Here is a 20,332-nt window from a genome sequence, read left to right on the forward strand (position 1 = left end):
GGTGTTCCCAGCCTTGCTTTGCAGGCGCTGTTTTGTAGGTTTGAAAGCCTGTTCAGTCTGTCTTTTTCCTCCCATGAAGAAAAGCAGGGGCATGACAGAAAAAGGACATAGCAGCTCTAATTTTTACCTTTAGTTTTCTGGGTTTGGGCTGTTGGGAGAGGCCCCGCTCTGCTCAGGAGAAGTCACAGATTAAGTGCTGTCCATCTCTATGGAGGGGAACCTTAGGATACTGCATGCTGCCTTCCTGGAGAATACTGATGAGTGAAGAGCCCTGCTCTGCCAGTTATGTCCTTCCTCGGTACTCTTGCATGTTCTTCTTTTCCAGACTGCAAACAGTTTAGTGGTGATCTGGCCTTATATAGTAATTTCCTATTATTAGAAACACTTCCTTGGGATCTTGCTCAGGGAGTAGCAGAGGGAAATCCTGTTTCCTTCATCTAACATGCAGGCAAACCACCAGTGTTCACTCTTCCCTTATCTAGTGTCGATAGAACAAGAAGTTTTTGTTATGATATGCTTTCCAGTCTTAATCCCTTTCTAACACTAAGCCTCTTTTCAGAAATGCAGGAAAAGAAATTTGAAGGAATAGGAACTGTCAGCCACCAATGTGAGCTGTAAAGTGTTGTCTACAGCCTGTAAGTTCTGCCTGCTCTTTCTCAGCCATGTTTTTCTCTCCCAGATGTAGTCATCCTAATGCTTTGCAAAACCAATTCTCTTTTTCATGTTGGGTTGTGTGAAAAGTAGTACAATAGGATGTTTCGTCTCAACCTGCCAGGGTATTGATAGAAAGCTAATGGCTGTGTTAAAACAGAGGAACAACTTTGTATTAAGGAGGGAGAGGTTTCTGTTTTGTGTGCCACGAGAACGTGTTTTTGAAGGAGAGATTGGTCACTGCAAGCACAGAGATATGCACAGGCTTTGAACACTTAATTTTTCCTGTGAAAACATTTTTTCCCCTTAAAAGGAAGATGTAGGTCCTGCCACTGGGAGTGACTGTTTAGAAAGTCAGCTGGGAGGAATGCACATCAGCTGAACTGAGTCAGGCTGTTTGTATTAACAGCTCCCTCAGAACAGCTCTTCTTGTGCTTGCCACAGACTCTGCAGGGGAGCTGCTTAAATTGATTGTATCAAAGTACGGGCAAAGCAATCAAACTGCCTGTTGTTTTTACACTCTTTGCTATTGAAGCGAGTTCAGCAATTACTGTCGGATTCAGAATGGGTAGAGTATATTTGTAAAATCAGCTGAAGAGGTGACTGTCTTGCAGTCCTGTAAAACAACCCACAGGGCAGCGTGTGAGCGGGACAGAGCGAGAGCAGCCACATGCATGAGGCAAACTGGCATCGTATTAAGGGCATCTGGTAATTATAAAGTGGGACTTTGTTCTGGTGGTCACTGTCAAAGCCCGTCATCCATTTCTGTTTCAGTGGTTCAGGAGAGAGCAGCAACAAGGAAAATTTATCTTAATTTGTTAGATTAGCCCAGTTTCGGTTTTCACTCACGTCATAGACCCAGAATTATTGTGTGTGTGCGGGAGCCATAACTAAATGTGAGCACGGCATATGTGCTTTTTAATCGGCTGTTTCTCAAATGCATCTGTCATCAGAGGTATCAAAATAGTGAACAGCGCTTACAGAGAAAGTGAGGAGTCCAAGGAGAGGCCTGCATCTCTATCTTCTTTTTTGTCATATTCCATTGTGGTTTTTTTTAATATTCTCGTTTATTTGTGAAAGACTGGGCTTGGGAAGAAAAGAAGTTTAGTGTTCTCACTGTTGAAGCTTTCTTGAAACAAACAAAACCAGTATTGACAGTTTTAGGCATTACAAAGCATAAATTAGAATCCAAAATAATAATTTAAATATTCTTTGTCTTCTGGTTTTTTGAACCCTTTTGGCCACACCTAACACATTTTTAAGCTTTTGTCTGTATTTGTGCAAACACATTCACACAGAATCGGAGAATTTGGAGAACTTGTGATGTCATGAAGTTTGCAGTGAAATTAAGGAGCTTTACTATCTTGAGACACCTTTTGAGTGAGTATAATGGGATTTTGATTCAACCTTTATAGGTCTCTGGTTTCATAACTGACCAGGAATGTTTTGTCTCCAGGAGCCAATGTCCTGTGTCCAGGCTTCTGTTCCTATCTGCTTGTTTGGGGGACAGCTGACTACTCTGCATGGGGAAAGAGGAGATGCAATCACACAAACAAAAAGAAGGTGGAGAACAGTTCTTAGCAGAGCTACTGGTGTGGGGAAGAGGTTCTGCCTCCTTATCAAGTCTTAGTATTGGTTCTTTAGCAGGAAATTGATTTATTCAGTTATCGTGCGGTCAAATGTTCAGCCTCTGCTGGAGCAGGGCTTTTTTCCTAAGCAGTGGGCCAAATGTCCTTCAGAATGTCCAGTTTCTGCTATAGGGGGTCCTAGGAATGTGAGGCATTTTAATCGGTTTTAGATCAGTATAGTCTGGACAGCAGACGCATGTGATAGGTTCAAGAAATTTCTATTTTTTGTTTAAGACGTTCCTCTGACCTGCAAGAGGAAGGGCTTTCAAATTCCTGGCCTGTTTAGGGTGGTTTGTTTCCCATGGTATCTTTGCCAAGTGCTTTCTAATTATGGAGTGTGTGTTACTCTGTAGTTCTTCTGCAAGGCAGAAATAAGGAATATTCTAACAATCCAGAAAAAAAAGATACACAGTGATAGATGCACTTGCCATCTTTTTGCTTTTGGATGAACGTAGATGCTATCTATCCACATTGGGTTTTCAATAGCATAAACCCAAGCCGGCATCTCTTGCCTCCGGATTGATATTGTGCAGTGAAATCTGCACAGCAAAAGGGAAGACTGGTTTGCTGATGCTGGTTTCATGGGGCCAAACTCTTTCTTTCAGTAGAGCCCCTGCTTTTAAGCTGTAGCTTGGCAAGTCACACACTGCGAGCCTGTCGGAGCAGGGCTGACAGGAAAGGTTTCCAGTCCCCTTGCTTTGAATGTGAAATTTTATGCAGGGAATCAGCTGCTTATCAGCAATGAGCAGAGCAATCCCAGTGCTCTAATCCAGGATTTGTATGAGTCACTTCTAACTGGTGAGGCCTGGAAAACTTGATTCATACCTCTGCCTGTAGTTGCCTGTAGTAGTGATACAGACCTAGCCAGCCATTCTCAGCAGAAATCACAGACAAGGGCTGGGCTCTATTACTGGAAAGGAAGAACCTGGTTTTATCACCTTAATAGTCCAGGATCAAGATCTTTTAAATCAGCATTATCTAAGTTATCTCTGCTTTCCAATGATTTCTTTTTCCCTCCCAATTTAGGCTAACCCACACACAGGCATCCTTTCCTCACCAAGAGTTGGGCAGTAGTTTGGCTGCAGAAAAAAAGCATTTTGAGTAAAGGTCTTCCCAGTGAATAAATAAATAAAAGGGTTCACCTGCACAAAAAAAATCAAGGGAAATGTGCAAAAAATGTACTTCTGAATAGTGGGCTCCCGTATGTTCTTCTCTTAGGTGGTATTTTCAGTGATGAGATGTGTTCTGAGAAGTGTTAGGAGGTGTAAACTAGGAGAAAGGTGAAGTCATTAATGTGAAGATAACTGTGCTGATACTTAAAATTGTAATGTCAGTTTTGTTGACTCTGTTGTTTGGCCACAACCAGACTGATTTAAAGAATGATGGTAGAGAAGTGATATTCTCTTCCTGAAGAGTTAAAGCCGCCAGGCTACGGCTCTAATTATACTTGGAAAACTCCTGGCTCAGGGCTTGCTGTCGTGATTCAGTAATGGCTAACGTGGCTCAGCTTGGGAAACGTAGCTTCTGTTACCTTTGATCTTCCCTGTGCTTCTGCACTGAGCAGGGCTTTGGACCGTTGTCTGTTTCTTTCAATGTTCCAACACAGACCAGTGCTAAACCTACCTTTGAAATGTGCCCTGAGGCTGCCTCCATTAATAATTCACCTAACTCCTCAGTTCGTTGATGATAAGAAGGGAATAAAAATCATGCCAAATCGAGTTGTGCAAGAATTGAGAAGTACTAAGAATATTTTTTCAAAATGGAACCTGATGAGGGCAGAAAAGCTGGTGGCACTGCAGCACTCTTCAGAAATTTTACCCTAGCTTCCTCACAAATCCTTGTCACAGTTGGCACATTCTTCCTGTGACGAATGACATCCACCACAGCACAGGATCTCTGGGATCAATGCCTTGGGTCAGAGTTAATTAGAGGGGAGTGCTGCACCGAACCACGGACAGCAGCACATTACTTTAGTTTTAAATAGCCTCCTGTCTGAGCAGTGGCCATGCACAGTCTTGTTTTACTTTACTTGCTTTACTTTAAAGCTTTTTGCTTTGCATCTTTTTACTTTAAAGCAGGGCTTTACCTTTTCTGTAATAGAATTTGAAAAGCAGGCATTTTGAAAAAAGAAAACAACAAAACCAACTCAAAAAAACTTTGAGCAGAGCTGACTCCAGATAGTGCCAGTATCAGCACTTGAGCTTGGGAAAGATTTCACGGCCCTGCATGTTCAATGGTTAGAGAATCTGCCTGATGGTGCTGCAAAATCTGGGTGATGACTGCCACGAGGGACCGCTTTTAATGGATTCCAACAGCTGAGGTACTTGTAATGTTGGTTCTGGGCAGGTATGTAGAGTAGGACTCACTCAGTAGTGCTGCACGCTGCCTGGGGCCCTGCAATCGTATCTGATACCAGGTACTAATATACCTAAGGGCCAGAGAGCCTTTTTGGAGAAAGGGAATTGTTTTATTTCTACTTTCTTCTTCATCCTATGATTGTGAGAATAGTCTTCCCCACTTAGAAGTGGAAAACAAAAAGGAAAAAGAAAACAAGGTAAAATAAATAATATCCTTCAGAAGAATCTTATGATGAAAGGATGTTACTCAGTTGTCACCTCTGTTCATCTGCTTATGGTAGTGAACTGGTGACGATAGCTGACATTCAGTGTCATACCTCAGTTTCAGAAGTATTTGAGCAGATGCAAGAGAGAGTCTGCAGTAGTCTTTTTTCAGAAGACCATGTGCAGCAGGAAAGATTATATTCCCACTAATTTTGATAAGGTTCCGGTGGAAAATTAGGCATTGTTTGGATTGGGCTTGTTTACTCGCTGCAGGTGTGGCCACTTGCATTTAGGGCAAACGACCTCTGAAAATTCAGCTGATGAGTGTAGTATTAGACTGAAGTTTGAGACCTTCCAAGCTGCAGGTGCAAGTTAGGTGTTTTGCCTTGTGTGTGTGGTGCCTTGTACGCTGTGGCTAAACCTGCATCTAGTTGGTAGTCGTTTGTGGTGCTCTTGGCCAGATCATTTGAAGAGGGGGTCTGTTAGGAGGGTGGTATGAAGAGAAATGGGTGGCAGTATGCTTTGTGTAGGTTGTGATTATCTCTGTTGGGAGACTTGCTGACAGACCCTATCTTCTTTGTTAGCTGCTATGTGTCAGATCAAATGACTGAGTGATTTTTTTTATTATTATTATATTTTTTTTTAATCACTGATGCTTGGAAATGGAGAGTCACCTGGCTTAGGGCAGAGCTTATCTTCAAGGGGTCTGCCTGGCCTCCCATGCAGCTGCCAGACAGCAGCTCTGTATGCTCATAACGTGAGCTGCTTGTGACCTGGAGCACCTGAAGGGTGGTATATTTGGCTGGGCTCTTTGCTGGGCAGTGTGCTATCGGCACATCTCAGAGATCTGTATCTTTATTTGCTATACCTGTAATTCGTTTTAGGATGAACGCATAGCTTAGACCCTTGAGGAAGAAAATAATTAATTGAATCATAGAATAATTTTAGGTTGGAAGGGGCCTGTGGAGAGCTCTGGGTCCAACCCCACTTCCAAGCAGGGCCAATTTAGATCAGGTTGCTCAGACATTGTCTGGTTGAGTCTTAAATATCTCTAAGGACGGAGTTTCACAACTTCTTGGGGCCCCTGTTCCAGTATTTGACAGCACTCATTGTGAAAAAAATTTCCCAGTATCTCATTGGAATTTCCCTTCTTCCAGCTTCCTTCCATTGCCTTTTGCCCTAGCTAGCAAAGGCTGCATATACATTTTGACTTATGTCAAAAAGTTGATCTCTGGCTGCTGGTGGGTTTTCACACTCGAGGTGTAGCTGTGGACATTATTTTTTTTTGCATGAGACCAAACACTGGTGGCCTCAGAGACAGCTAAACGTGCTTCTTCTGTTTGCAAGGGCTGGAGACAGGGTAACAGCGGCTTGACTGTGTCCTGCTAGGAAGGGTCTTACTTGGCAGTGCAGGTTATTTTGTTATATTTTGTTAGAGGGGTCTCGGGGACCACCATATAGAGAGGGTGTTCCGAGGGTGGATGTCTCAAAATGTTTCTGGAATAAAAGACTGCTGAGCTGCTCTGCTAAGTCCTCGCAAGGGCAGAGAAGGCAAACTACGCCTTGACTTTGGAGACTCTGTAGCCCTTTGGTTTGCTGAGGGATTACAGGTGTCACTATAAACCCGGGAGATTTTGTTGTGGTTGGGGTGACTTGGGAGTGGGTTGGGGAGTCCTCTCGCTGCTGCTGCTGTTTCAGCGCAAAAATCACCGTAATGGAGCATATCGCTTCCTGCCCTGTTTGCTGTGGTTTGCGTGCTGGGCTCGGCACCAGGTTTTTCAGCGCCTGTGATGACTTTTCTTTCCGTTTTTCCCTGTCATTGGGCAGCGGGGACTCCGCAGGCAGGCTGCAGGCAGAGGACAGCTGACTTCGCTTGGATGCCGCTCTCGATCTCTGCGCGTCGGTCTCCCCTCTTTGGGAGGGGAGGAGAGTTCCTCTCCCTCTCCTTGGAAAACGCCCCCTCCAGGATGCTCCAGTAGGAGCTGGTGGGAGGGAGGGAATTCTGACTGCACCGAAATTGTCATGAAAAAAAAAAAAAAAGGCAACTGACAGAAGAGTGAGAACTTGTCCTCAGATTCCTGCTTTTGCAGCAGCGTAAACTAAGTCTCCGCAAGTGCTGCGGGAGCTGGCAGGAGGCAGAAATGAAGTTCAGAGGCGCGGTAAGATTTATTCAGCTGTTCTGGTGGGTTTGCAGCTTTCAGATGTGTAGCTAGTCCAAGAAGAAGGGAGATAAGTTTTCAATTTTTCAGCAGGGACGTGAAATGCTTCAGCCTGCTTTGTGAAAGACCCCTGCATTGGAAGGTTATGTGAAAGGGGATAAAAACCCCAGGAAACACATGTTTTGGGGAGGAAGCCAAGGTGGGACTCGGGAAAGTGGGAAGAGAGGGGGAAAGCTGCCTTGGGGGAGAAGAAAGGGTGGAGCTTTTGCTTGGGTGGAAGGGGCATGAGGTTGTGTACATACGGTACTGGTGCTGGGCTCTGCTTGTGTCCTTCCCGGGGACATGGGCTTCTTTCTCCCTGACTGCCACCCGAGGGAAGGGCAGGAAATACCTGCTTAAGGACTCCTTGCCATGCAGTTCCTCCAGGGTGTATTTACTTCAGCAAATCTTTGTCCACATTTTAGTGGCAACCAGAAAGCCCGGGTCTGTGTACTGCTTTGCAGGACAACCACCGGGAGATTAGAAAAACGAGTATGTGGCAAAAGGTTGAGAAGACTAGGATTGTTACTTGGAAAATGAGATGAGTAAGAGAGGAGGAAATCCAAACACATATATGCGGTAGTGCCACAGAGAAGGCAGATCATGAGCTCCTTTTTTTCTGTGTTGTAACGCAGGAAGAGGGACATTCGGTTAAGTTAAAAGTTGCCAAAGAGATGCAAAGATGATTTTCGTGCAATGCATAATTGGGTCATGGAATTCACTGACACTGGAAGATGTTAAGGTCAAGAATGAGGGAGCATTATAAAAAAAGTGTGTGGGCTTTTGACTGGATAAGAATGTTCAAGGCTTTAATTGGTATAGTTACCAAATTTAGGAAGAGAGGAACTGAAAACGTCATGTCTGTAGATTTAAGCAGTTCTCTGGCTGTTGAAGAAGAGTTAGCATGGGGCTGGAGCATCTCAAACCTGCTCAGTCTAGGGATCCCTGCATGTTTTCCTAAATAGTTTAGCATTGACCGCTGCCTGAGAAAGGGCCTGAGGGATGAAGGGAAGCGCAGAGCTTGTGGAGGACCTGCCTGGTCCCTCCCTGCAGCAGCACATTTGAAGGTGGAGATGATAGCGCTTGGATTTCTGTTGGTATGGAGGACGATGGAGCCAGCAGACCTCTGTACAGCAGTGGATATAGAGGAAGGTTTTTAGATGTGATAACGTGAGAGTGATAAGCAGTGATGTTGTGGAGGGTGGTGCTTAATATTCTCGGAGAGAACATGTGGGTGTGGAAGTGTCCTTCCCATGCCCTGGGAATGCACTGGAGTGCTTGTTCTGGTTGGAAAGTTTTGCTATCTTTGAAAGACATAATGGCCCGAAATGGTTGTGTGGGGTGTGTGGAATCTAGTGGAAAAGGTGGCAACATCTGGTGTGGGGAAGGGCAGAGTGCTGCAGTAGTAACCGTGTGAGACCTGCAGTGTTGTAGTAGAGAGGTGAAAGTATGAGAGTAGTAGTAATAGTAGTAATAGTAAGAGAGGTAAAAGGATGTGTGCCTTGGGAGGGGAATAGAACAGCAGTTCAGTGGCTGGGGGTGCAGGCTCAGCACCCCATAGCTGCGAGCAGGGAGGCAGGGGGAGCAAGTCATGCCCTGATCCTTCTCTGTAGGCCAGTGTTTGTTTCTGCTCCCCTCTCACCTGCTCAGTATGATTGGGGAGTCAGTGGCAAAACTTAGTCAGAAGGGCAGTGATCTGAGTTTTTGCTTTTTAAGCCATCTGTCTTCTGAAGCTACTGTGTGCTGCACAGGCCTGTGACCCGAGGTCACAGGTAGTCCTCTGCGTACTGTGATCAGCAGCACCTTTTAACTAGCAACAGCTTGTGGCATCTGTTCAGGAGCAAAAATGTCAGCTCCCTAAATATAGAAATTTAGTGTATTTACTTTTCCAGGCTTGGTGATCTTTCTGGTTTGCCTAGTTCCTTTTTCTTACTGCTATTTTATATTTAGCTTGTTGATTGAAATATCAGCATCCCCTCTTAGGGGGGAACATTTTTGCTCTCCTTCAAATCAGTTCTTATAAATACCTTTTTGTTTTCACTACTAATTATTTCTCTTTTTTCCTAACTTACTCTCCCCGCCAAAAAAAGTAAAGTCTAGAAAATGTAATTACGTTATAAGCACTGAACAAATTATATTACCTGCTTGCCCTGGAAATCTCCATGGCTTGCTTTAGTTTCTGTCCATCAAAATTTGCATTTTTCATTTACATTTGAGCTCCTTAGGTGAATTCTTACTATTCGAAATGTTGCAATGTTAAATGTCATTGTTTAATATATTGAGAGTCATAATTAATTGCAACAACATCCGCACCCTGCATTATTGTTTTTCAAAAGATTAAATTTTTGTTTTCACAGTTCTAACTCCCTATGACCTACATGCATTTGATACTTAAAATAATGCACACGGTGTGATACATTGCTCACATTTCTCACTTGGCTTTGCATTTTAGGGTGGGAGATTAAATGATTCTGTAGCTTGGAACGTGAGGGAGGCAGAACTTTAACTTCTAGGCAGTTTGCTAGTGGGAATGTAACAAATCTGTGAGAGCAGAATAAGCTGGCTTCCCCTGTATTTCCAGTTATGTTTTAATGTATTCCAGTTTGTCCCTACTTAAAATATGGAAGATTTCAAAATAAATAGTTTACAAGAATTAGTCAAGGAAATAGCATTTCTCTCTCTCTCTAATACAATTTTTTGGCTAGGGTATTCTTTAGTTAAATCCTTCCAACATGTGGTTTAGGATCGGGAGGGAAGTATTGGAGAGGGAGAACCAGGTTCTGAGCATGGGCAAGTGCTCCTTGACTCCAGACATTCCTTTGTTAGCGATGTATTGCTCTAAAAGAAGCAAGAATAAAAAAATGCTTCTGCTATAAATGGTCCTTGAGTGGCAGCTGCTGACATGGTAACTTTTTTTGCAGGTTAACGTTGTTCCCTTTAACTCTACTGATCTGTCTAACTCGTCAGGGTTGTTACCTGGTTTTGATCCCATTCGATCTGACAGTTCTGATTTTTTTCAAGTTGTCTGGTCAGAGCAGCTTACCACTTTGTGGGAAATAACTTCATTGGGCTTACATAATTAAAAGCAAAATAAATAATTTCCTTTTGTTATTTCATTATCTTTTTTACTAAACGAGCCTGATGTATGGGATTTGTGTCATAGAAATTATTGTCTGAGCTCAAGTGGTTTCAGAAGGGGCAGATAAAGCCATGTGGTTGGTTACAGAGGATGTATACGTGAGGTCCAGAGCTGCCTGTTAGGAAACCCTCTTTCCAGCTCAGCTGTTGACTAACAGAGATCTGTGTCCAAAAAGTGCGGCTAATTTTCAGTGTGGCAAGAGGGAGGAGGATCCTAAGCGGCTGCACTTCACTCCTGGAGTCACTGGCAGGCAGCAAGTGCTTGACTAAGATCCCTTGATTCAGGCCCACTTCAGTTGTTTACCTTATTGCTTTCTGCATGTAAAAGGAAAGAGGAGCTATCCCATTCTGCACCTCAGGAATTGAGGTCCTGGATAAAACAGTTGATTTTTGTCTGCTCTGCTGTCTAGCCCATGCTGTGTCCAAAGCCCTTCTCAGGCTGTAGAGTGAAGCAGAAATCGGAGGGATTTTTTTTCCTTCCTGCAGCTTTGGCATGACAGTGAAGAATGTCATACTATCCAGGAGACAAATGTGGTTTAGCTGCCACCTCCCTACAAGAAATTTGTTCTTGGTTCAGACTTCTTATTGTCTTCCAGAATCTAATCTGAATTTCCCTTCCCACTCACATTTGCTTCTTGCCTGTTCTTCCGTTCCCGGCTTTGTAGCTATTTGTGGAACCTGCAGATCAATCATCTTTCACTTGATACCAAGATAAAGGTGCCTGCCTCTTTCTATATGGCACCCACTTCCTGCAGTTGTTTTGGTGCAAGTCTCCCGCTCTACTCAATGGAGAGCGGCTAATTTGTAAAAATGCGTGGTCAGAGGGAAATATTAAAACCTATCTTTTTAGATCTTGAAGGAGAAATCTTGTTCACATTGTGTGACTTTTCTTTCTAAATCAGGTGATTGTAAGGCTTCCCTGTGCCGTATAAGACCACTGACTTTGAGAGCTCCAGGTGTTTTCACATGCGCCACTCCTGGATGCTCCAGGAAGGAGTTAAGAGTTGCCTGAGCAGCCAGGTGCTATCTGTTCTCTCAGTGATGGGCAGCATTTGTGGACCTGGGGTTGCTGTGCCCATGCTGACCATTCAGGTACCCACCCTCTGGGAAAATCAAGGCTGGGAGATCTGGATGTAAAAGACTCCTTCCTACCCACGTGTTAGGCTGTTGGGTGTTGTGTGGCCGTAGACCAGCTGATGGACAAAGCAGTGGCAGGAGTTTCTTGCTTAGGTCAGCCCTGAACTCCTGTGCTCGCGGCAGAGCACCTGTCTTCCATCACAAAAGAAAATTTCCCCGACGTGCTTAGCCTGTGTGACTCAAATACTTTGGATTTTGTTGTGCGGAGCAAAAGGTCCTGTTTTTCATTTTTGAGGTCGCCAATTCCTTAGCAGAGGAAAGTCTTTATCATACTTTGGCATTTAGCATACTTTAAAAGAAAAATACTTGTTTACACCTTCACAATACCACGTCAGAGATTTACTAGTTCAGTTTAGGAGACTCTTTGGTATAGCCTTGAGTGCTTTTGTGCTCCCAGGAGCTGTTTTTGAAGGGATTTTTCTGGTTTTGTTGATTCTTGTGTGAATACAAAGAAAGGTTGGAACCTCAGCCAATGTAAACCTGGCTCTGCAGGCTGCATTCAGCAGCACCAATTTACACCAGCGGAAAGTCTTTCCCAAAATTTAATCACACGGAAGAAAAAAAGGCGTGTGGAAGTAGTACCGCTTTGGTAATTGCACTGGCTTGGTCCCCACCATTCAGGAGTGAAGGCTTTTCCTTTCCTGGCAGTGAGCCACTGTTGTGCTAACAGCTCTGGAGAAGAGATTAAAAGCAAAGAGTGGGTTAAAATAGTGTGGGAATGGGTCCCTTGGAACTGTACCTTGGGGTGGGTTTGAGAAATGCGGTGGCAAAAGTCAGCTTGGACTCTCTCAAGTAGGAGTGACCATAGGGACAGTGATTTTAGTAAGGGATGAAAGGTGAGTTTGAGAGAGAAGGCACAGGCACTCCTAAGCCCACAGGCACCAAGATCAGATGGAGATTGCTCAGATTTTTGCAATTCCCTGTTTGCAGCCTGGGCTGGGTGTGGTGCTAGCGCAGTAAGTATATCCTGCAGAGGTTGGGATCCTTAGCCTGGTCCTCCTTTTGATTTCTGTAGGTAGGGTGAAGCACATGGCGGAGCTAACCTAACGAACTGTTGGTGTCAAAAGGGCACCCATGCTCCCTTTCCTCCTTGCCCTGGATCTGACACTCACCCCATTCCATGGTAGGGTGATTCACCTCACTACCTTGATGGAAAAAGACTGGCTTCTTTTTTCCTGGTCTTTGTTTTGCTGATATAGTGAGTTGAGGTGGTTCAGATAACAGACAGGTAATTGCTTGCATTAACACATGTCAGGGAGGCAAAGTCCGAAGGAGGAGATGTGTTGGGTTTGGCAGTGGTGAGCCATTAAGGCTGCACCTAACTTACCTCCTAGGTGGTGGTTTCACAGCCCTTAAAAGCAGCAGGAACTGGCCCTGCTGCTGAAACACTTGCTCATCCCCAGCTCCACTGTGGGTTCCCAGTCTTGTGCCACCATAGCTGTCGGCCATTGCAAGTGATCATGTGTGGAACCAGTGTGGGAAAACGGCCTGGATTAAAGTAATAAAAACCATCTGAGGTAGTTTTAATGCATGTTGGATTTCCAGTCTAGCTTATTGCACAAGTGTGAGAGTCAGTGCAAGCCAAGGGTGCAGCTGCGCAGAGGGCAGATGGGACAGTCCTTTCGCCTGCGTTCTCACTGTCGGGACAGCTCGTCTACCCCTGTACTCTCTTAGCAGCTTCCAGAAAAACTGATTTTCACAAGGAAGGGGTCTGATCAGACCCTCACAGCCTATATTCTCCTAATTATCTGGAATACATGCTCCCTGCCACATGGCTTTCATAGTTGTCTGAGTGGGTCTCTTGCATAGCAGAGAGCAAAGGACGTTCTAAATGAACTGAACGTCAGCCGGAGGCGTTTTGGCAGAGATAAATCTATCCTCTGAAAAAGATGCTAAGGGAGCCAGTTCTGTCCATACGCAAACTGTTTAATGGTTAATTAGCTTCACTGTAACTTAATTAACCCCCAGACTGGGTTTTGCTAGCGTTAATTTACAGCCACCAAATTTGCTGTCTGCCTGCTAATACAAAATAACTAACATTTCAGTTATTTTAATTTATTCAATGCCTCACTGTCACAGTCATTCAGTAGGAACATATGGTCATTATTGTGATTATTTTTTTCTAAATAGTGTCTTCTTTCCCCATTTTCTTCCTTCTGCATTACTGTTCTGTTTCCATTTTGGAAAAGGATTTATTTTCACCTCCTTTTACGTTGCATCTGTTGAAGTTACTGGCAGTCAAATAGTTAATGTTGACCTTTTAAGTTGGTGGTAGGCTTGGACATAAGCAATAAAGCAAATGAGCAAACGCTGGCACAGAGAAGCGCTTATTGCTCAGCTGTGGTTTACGACTGACGTTTGTATTTGCATTGAACTTGGGCTTGGGGAGGGTACAGTGCTGTGATGAAAATGTATATTCTGGAGAATGTGACTGCATCATGTCAGCTAGGTAACCTGGACACATTTAATTATTGTTGAAAAGTTGCGTTTAGTTGTTTGGGTTTTTTTTATGCTGACTGAAAATTTCAGGTAGTTAATTTGTTCTCACGGAGAGAGGTTGGAGTTGAATGAGAAGAAAAAAGCGTGGGGGAAACCGAAAGCTCTTTAGCCTTAAATGCCTGTCCCAGAGGAGGCGGCAGAAGTGCATTTCTCTGTAAGTAGGATAGATTGCTGCTTCCTTAGGCTGGATGTGTACAGCTGGGAGCAGTTTGTCCTGAGCTGGGAGTGGCTGATGAAAGAGCTGCTGAAACTGCTAAGTGACGTTTTCTGTGAAAGTCTTTAGGATTATATAAACTTGGATTAACTGTGCTAGGGTGGAAGTTTCTCCTCGGTCATTTTTGAGGCAGCTGTGTTTTAAAACTGTATTCATATACTTACCCACCTGAAAACTAGTTATTTTCTGTTGGGTCTGCCTTTGTTCCCATACCTTGCCCAAAACCTGCTCCAGGATTTCACTGCTCTGATAGAAGAATTCTAATTTCTAGACAGAGTTTCTTTGGATGTGATTTATCTCTATTTCTTTTGCTAGTGTTGCCCTTTATCTCGTCACCTTCCTTCTCCAGGGCTTATCCCTTTCCTCTTCACCTTGGCAAAGAGGGTAGAAGAAGACAACAAAGCGCTTGGCTGAAGGTGTGGAGGAATTGGTTTGGGAAGTTTTGGGCTTACTTAGTGACAGTATCTGCAGAATTCCTCCCAAGCTGGATCTTTCAAAGCTTAGAAATCAAGCCTTCCAGACCATGAGACTAATTGGAAAAAATAAAAAGGGAAATCAAAATGATGTTTCTTTGTGGTGTTTGAGCCGTTAGAGTGGATCTGGATTTGGGATTTCCAGGAGGAACTGATTTTTCTTTCTGAAAGCTCCTAGTTTCATGCAATCACTTATCCCCAAGCACTGGGCTTTTGGGAAGGAAGCCAATTACAACTTGCAGAAATAGGCAAAACTGCATTTGTAAATATTGGTAAGTCTGAACAACTGCAGACTGAGGGAATTTGCACCCATTTGGGCCCAGATTTATACTTCAGTGGGTCTTGCCTTTATTACTACTTAACAAAACTCAAGGTAAATCTTTCTTCTGACCAAGGTGGTTTTTATTTTTTTTTCCCCTGCATGCCATCAGTCCCTGTGCTCTCACCACTATTATATCTTGAGAAGGAGCAGAAAGGAACTACCTGACAACGTGAGTCAGCAAAAATCATCTACATCATTGCACAGGGTTTTGGGGCTGGTTGGCAGCGTGGCAGCAGGGGTCCGGCATTCCTGGTTTGTAACACTGCTACAGGAGAGGGTGCCCTGGGTATCACTATTAGCGCGTGCGCCTGTTTAGGAACAAGAGTCGGCAGTGTTTGTGCCAGTGATCGCGACATCCCAGAATGTAACAACAGGTTCTCTGAAATGCATTAGTGCTTTAGGGAAATGATTTAGAAGTATGCTTGCTGTGAGGAGTTTGCCAAATTAAGAAGGATTTAAGAATATGATAAGGAAATGCAGGCAGATGTGAGGCAAATGGTTTAATATGTTATATCTCCCATCTCTGATTTCTGTACTGTCTCCCGTCTTCTATGCCTTGTATATCGTCTCTCCATTGTGTAGAAATCTTCTCTGCAAGTAGCGACTGAGTCACTTGGTGCACATTTCCTCACCCTGTTTTAGTACGTGAGGCCGAGTGAAGCAAGAAGTCAGCAGACCTGTTGTTTTCCAGAGACGGTTGTGTCTGAACCACATCACTTAGAAAATGAAGCCTTTAAAAGAGGGTCATGGAATAGAAATTGTCTGATGCACGAGATAAATGTTGGTGTCATGGTCTAAATTCAGTGGCATGGGATGCAGAAATGTCCATTTCTCTGAATTTTCTCAGAATTTTCCTATTGGGTATCTTGCTAAAGCTTTTAAATTGGTCAGCGATGTAAAGCTGTTTGCTCAAGAGATGACTCATCATCAGTCATAAAAGATTCCTTACCTCGAAACAACTTCCCATTACGAAGTGAGAGAGAAAAGTAGAGAGCGCACATTTCAGTCTCACTCCTGCTAAAGGATGTCTGGGAAAGGAAAGCCAAGTTTTATTCTCCTTATGAAATGCTTGCTTGCTTGCTTGATTTAAAGTCATTGGAAATTTAGCAATAGCTTTTCCCTAATGCTGGCTTGTCTTCCGCCGAAGCAATTAGTATAAACCAGTTGATGAAGTGTTAGTATGCACTGACTAGCGTTTTCAACAGTAGTAGCGGGGTTATTCTAACATCCTCTCCTGTTTGTAGGTTGTCCGTGGGTAATTGTGGTTAATGGTTCTTGTGGACTCGGTGAGCTGCATAGAAAAACCACAGATATCCCAACCTTCCTCTGCTTCTGGTTGCAGGGAGCGGGGACTAACGGCATTCGGCTGACCATGGAGAGCGCTCTGACAGCCCGCGACCGTGTCGGGGTGCAGGATTTCGTCCTGCTTGAGAACTTCACCAGCGAAGCAGCCTTCATTGAAAATCTGCGTAAGCGCTTCAAGGAGAACCTAATCTATGTGAGTAGCAGAGTGGCAGACGCTGAAGTGTTCATTCCTGACGGGAATTTGGGTGTTTGCAGCAGAAGACGTGCCATAGCTTTGCTTTTGGATTTGGAGACGGTGGTGTCAACTTCAATAGGCCGTGGTTGCTTGTGTCAGAACTAGTCTGAAATTCTGTCCTGATAACGGGCGTAGGGACTCACTGCAATGCTCCAGTGGAGGTCTGCTGGCATTTACAGATCTTGCCAGCATGGAAAAATCCACCTCACACCACATTCTTCTATTTCATGAATTCACTCTGTGGTGGGCAATCCCAGGCTTGAACTTGATCCTGAATGGTGTATCAGAAATAATCCAGTATTCTTGCCTGTTACAAGCACTAAAACCGTTGGCAGGTGCTGTTTATCCAGCAAGGATAACATGTCTCGCGTGACACCCACAATGTCATTTCTTGCTGTGCTAAGAGGTCACTTCTTCAGCACCCTTGGCCTCTTTGGAAGCCCTCAGCAGCATCCCCAGTACAGTGGGGCAGGCGGCCCTTGTCAACAACATCACATACAGTCTTCAGAGCAGTCTGGGCTCTCAGAGAATCTGCTGCCAGACCTTCTGTAACCTCTCTGCTTCGTGTTTTCTTTTTCAGACATACATTGGCTCCGTTCTGGTGTCTGTTAATCCATACAAGGAACTGGAAATCTACAGTAAACAGAACATGGAGCGATACCGTGGTGTCAGCTTCTATGAAGTTTCTCCTCACCTGTGAGTGGCCTGTGGGTAAACAGTGCAGTTTGTGCCGTTCCCCGTTCCCACGCAGGCGTGTGCAGTAATGACATGTGAAAACAAGCAAATGGGACTCTTCCTTGTCCCAGATGCAACCCTAATAGTCATAGGGATAGAAAGGATCCTTCGGAGGGTGTGGTGTACGGCTCTTTCTATTCCTGTTCCTCTCTCCAAAGAGGATGAGTTGCCTTTGCAAGAGCAGTATTTGGAAAGGGAGTTGGTTCCTTCCTGGCTGGAGGAACAGAGCTGCTTACCCAGCCCTGGCAGGACAGGAGTTCATTGTTCCAGGGTTACTTGGGGTCTGCGTGTCCGGGCTGTGAGTTTTCCTCTGCTGCTGCATCGCTCATTCAGCATAGGGCAAACTAGGGGAAAGAGTGTGTCTATATGTGTGGTGGTTTCTTTCCTACCTCTGCTGTTACTGCCTGACCAATATTTATCTGGTATTTCCCTTGTTGCTAAGATACCGTCAGCCTGTTGGAAGAAGGAATGTATTTATTTACATGGTCTGGCCTGGTGAGCATTCCCAATTTCCCATTTAAAAAAAAAAAAAAAGTTTGAGGTTTAAAGTTATTTTTGAAAGCATTTGAATTTTTTTGTCAGACTGAAAGAGAAAGATGACTGAGAGCTGAGGACATTTGGCTCCAGAATGTTTTCTTACAGGACCAAGGGCCAAATTCTGAGCACCTCTTGGAGGTTTTTTGATGGTGGGGTTTTTTTTCTTTTTTTTTTTTTTTAAAGAGGTCTTGGAAGAGTAAATGATATTATTTTTGAGCTATTTGGATTGTTTCTTATTATTGGCACATAGCCCAGGAGAGTAAGCAAAACAGAATGCACTGCAAGCACAGAGAGGGAGAGAAACACCATTACTTGGGGAAAGTCTGAACACTCGAAGTTCTATTTGTTACGATAAAAACATGATTTTTATAGTGTTTGGGGCTTTCTGCATAGACCTATGTGGGGGATGATTAAACCTGTAGAAACCTACATTTACACCTGCTAAGTTCTCCCCTTGCTCTCGATGGGTCTGTGTCCAGGTGCCCCCGCTGAGAGATCTGCCCCCGCAGGGCAGTGGCCGGAGCGAGCAGGGGGTTACTGTCACTCCTGCCTCCCAGGCAGGGACCCGGCCGGCATGCCGCCCCGTTTGCCTGCCATCAGGGCATTCCTCAGGGTTTCTGTGTCCTCAGATGAGAATTTTGTGACTCTCTGGAAAACCCCTGGGACTGTGGCTACCTTTTCATTTGTGCGCAGTAGGGCGAGGGCTGAGCGTGATGGCAGTGCTCGCATATAACATGAAACACTAAGCAGTTATGCTCTAATTCCCGCGTGTGCTACACAAAGTGACTTAAATCACAAAGTAGCTGGTTGTTTCTGAGGCTGTTGTTCTCTTTTCGTGTCTTAACTAGTCCTGTAAGAAATTGTGAAATGTGCAGCTCATAAGTAAACCCTTGAGAACTGCGGTACTGAATACCACTGCCGCTCCAGCTAGGAAAACAGTATTTTTTGTTAACTGTTTTTATCATTCTGTTAAAAACCACCACGTTATTTGATTATTTACATAATGTTATTTGATTATGCATTTAAAAATATTCTGAGGTGTAGTGTGGTACTCGGTGCTTCTCCTTTTACAGTTTCAGGTGTCTTTTTCTTCTTCTTTCTCTTATTCTAAACTGATTCTAGAAAGCCAAAACACTTCAAGATTGCTATTCCAGTGTCAAAATAGTTTCGGGCTAGGCCTGGGCACTGGGTTCTCTGGGAAGTGCGTCACGTTCAAAGGAGAAGAGTTATCCCTATGGGCTTGAAATGAGTATACTTCCCAGAGTGATCTGTCACATCCTGTCCTATTTATAGCCTGCCAGGGGGTTCAGAGATGGCGACTACAATTGGGACCATAAACATCTTTTAAGTAAAGTGATTCTGTACGTGGTATGCACGACTGCTAGCTTTCTGCTTGAACTTGCAGTACTATAAAATCACCCAATAAAGGCACGCTGTCTAGAGGCAGTTCTTAACGTTGAAATTAAATTTGCATTTATTCAACTGTTTTCAAAATACGCCAGAGACAGAATTTGGATGGGAAGAGAAGGACTTGATGAATGTAGTGGGGTAAGTGTGCAGTTGTGTTGCTAGGTAGCTCATCGGTGTTGCCTTAGCACCAAGTATTAATAGACTTGAGAAAGCCATGGCTGGTAATTTGGTGTGCTTATTTCTAATTAATTTCACAGCATGAGAGTGTTTTTTTTTTTTAAAAAAAAAAGGGAGGGGAAAAAAAAGCAAAGCTACTAAAAGGTTGTCAAATGTATAAAGACAGGGTATCTGCTTGATCACCACATGTAAGACAGCTGAAAATATTGTTATGGAGGTTGTCTTACATGAGTGCGTTGTGTAGGGCTAACGCTCCTCTCTTGCCTCTTCCACTGCACCTACCCGGTCCTTTTCCTCTCCCTCTGTAAGCGGTTGCCACCGTAGTCAGGCTCATCCTCCTGCTCTCTGGTGTTGTAAAAGTGCATGTGATCCTTCGTGTAGCATCCTGCCTGGTCTGTGGTGGGGAGGAAAATTGAAGAGAAAGAAAAAGCAGCAAGGGAAGAAACAGGGTTCCAGGCCCAGCAGCAACAAACCCCGGCTGTATGCAGGCAGGAGGAACCGTCTGGGGTTCTGGTAGTGTTTGGCCTAAGGTGGTCAGTCGCTTACATACCCTGCAGGATGCTTTTTAGGTTGTGTTGGCTTATCCAGTTCTTCCTACCATCCAAGAGAAGCTGTGAGAGGTTGGGCTATTCTGGAGCCATATTATAGGAGCCACCCAGATAGCAAAGTGCAGTTGTGACCTTCTGAGTGTGTCATCACTTAAAAGACAAGCTAGAATAAAGATCGATGGAAAACAAGATGTTTCCTGAACGTAAAGCTTTGTTGTCCTGTGGGACCGATGTCAAGAGATCATGTATATTTAGAAAAGCTTATCTGCACTATTTAGTCTTCTACAGAAGATCTTCTCGTCAGAGGGGGTTTTTAAAGGCATTTAAGAGATTTGTGTTATTACCCTGCAGAAACTTGGCTCAGTGGTTAAGATGTGTATAGAGATGTCAGCAATCTCTTGTGTTGCCGGCGTGCAGAAGCAATACGCTCTTGCTCAGCCCATGGACACATACCTCTTCTTGAGCTGTCCCTGCTGGGAGGTCACACAGTGGGATAGTCTTAGCTGAGGACTCTGCCCTTCACTTGTGGAAACAAACTAATGCCTGGTTATGGTTGTCCCTTAG

General features: G+C 44.2%; 1 protein-coding gene across 3 annotated transcripts in view; it reads left to right on the forward strand.

Annotated features, from left to right (window-relative positions):
- The window catches only part of MYO1C (myosin IC), a 58,894-nt gene that overhangs the window by 18,600 nt on the left and 19,962 nt on the right, over positions 1 to 20,332 (forward strand). Inside the window, exons 1-4 of one of the 3 annotated variants that reach the window (XM_056353429.1) lie at positions 6,704 to 6,999; positions 14,931 to 14,990; positions 16,164 to 16,319; positions 16,942 to 17,057. In XM_056353429.1, the coding sequence (XP_056209404.1) occupies positions 6,982 to 6,999; positions 14,931 to 14,990; positions 16,164 to 16,319; positions 16,942 to 17,057 (350 nt within the window). In that variant the 5' untranslated portion in view covers positions 6,704 to 6,981. Of the gene's footprint in view, positions 1 to 6,703; positions 7,000 to 14,930; positions 14,991 to 16,163; positions 16,320 to 16,941; positions 17,058 to 20,332 lie in introns of those variants that run through there. The other 2 variants (XM_056353437.1, XM_056353419.1) reach the window with 2 other exon arrangements.

This window comes from Falco biarmicus, chromosome 1 (genome assembly GCF_023638135.1).
Source record: "Falco biarmicus isolate bFalBia1 chromosome 1, bFalBia1.pri, whole genome shotgun sequence".
NCBI classification, from domain to species: domain Eukaryota; kingdom Metazoa; phylum Chordata; class Aves; order Falconiformes; family Falconidae; genus Falco; species Falco biarmicus.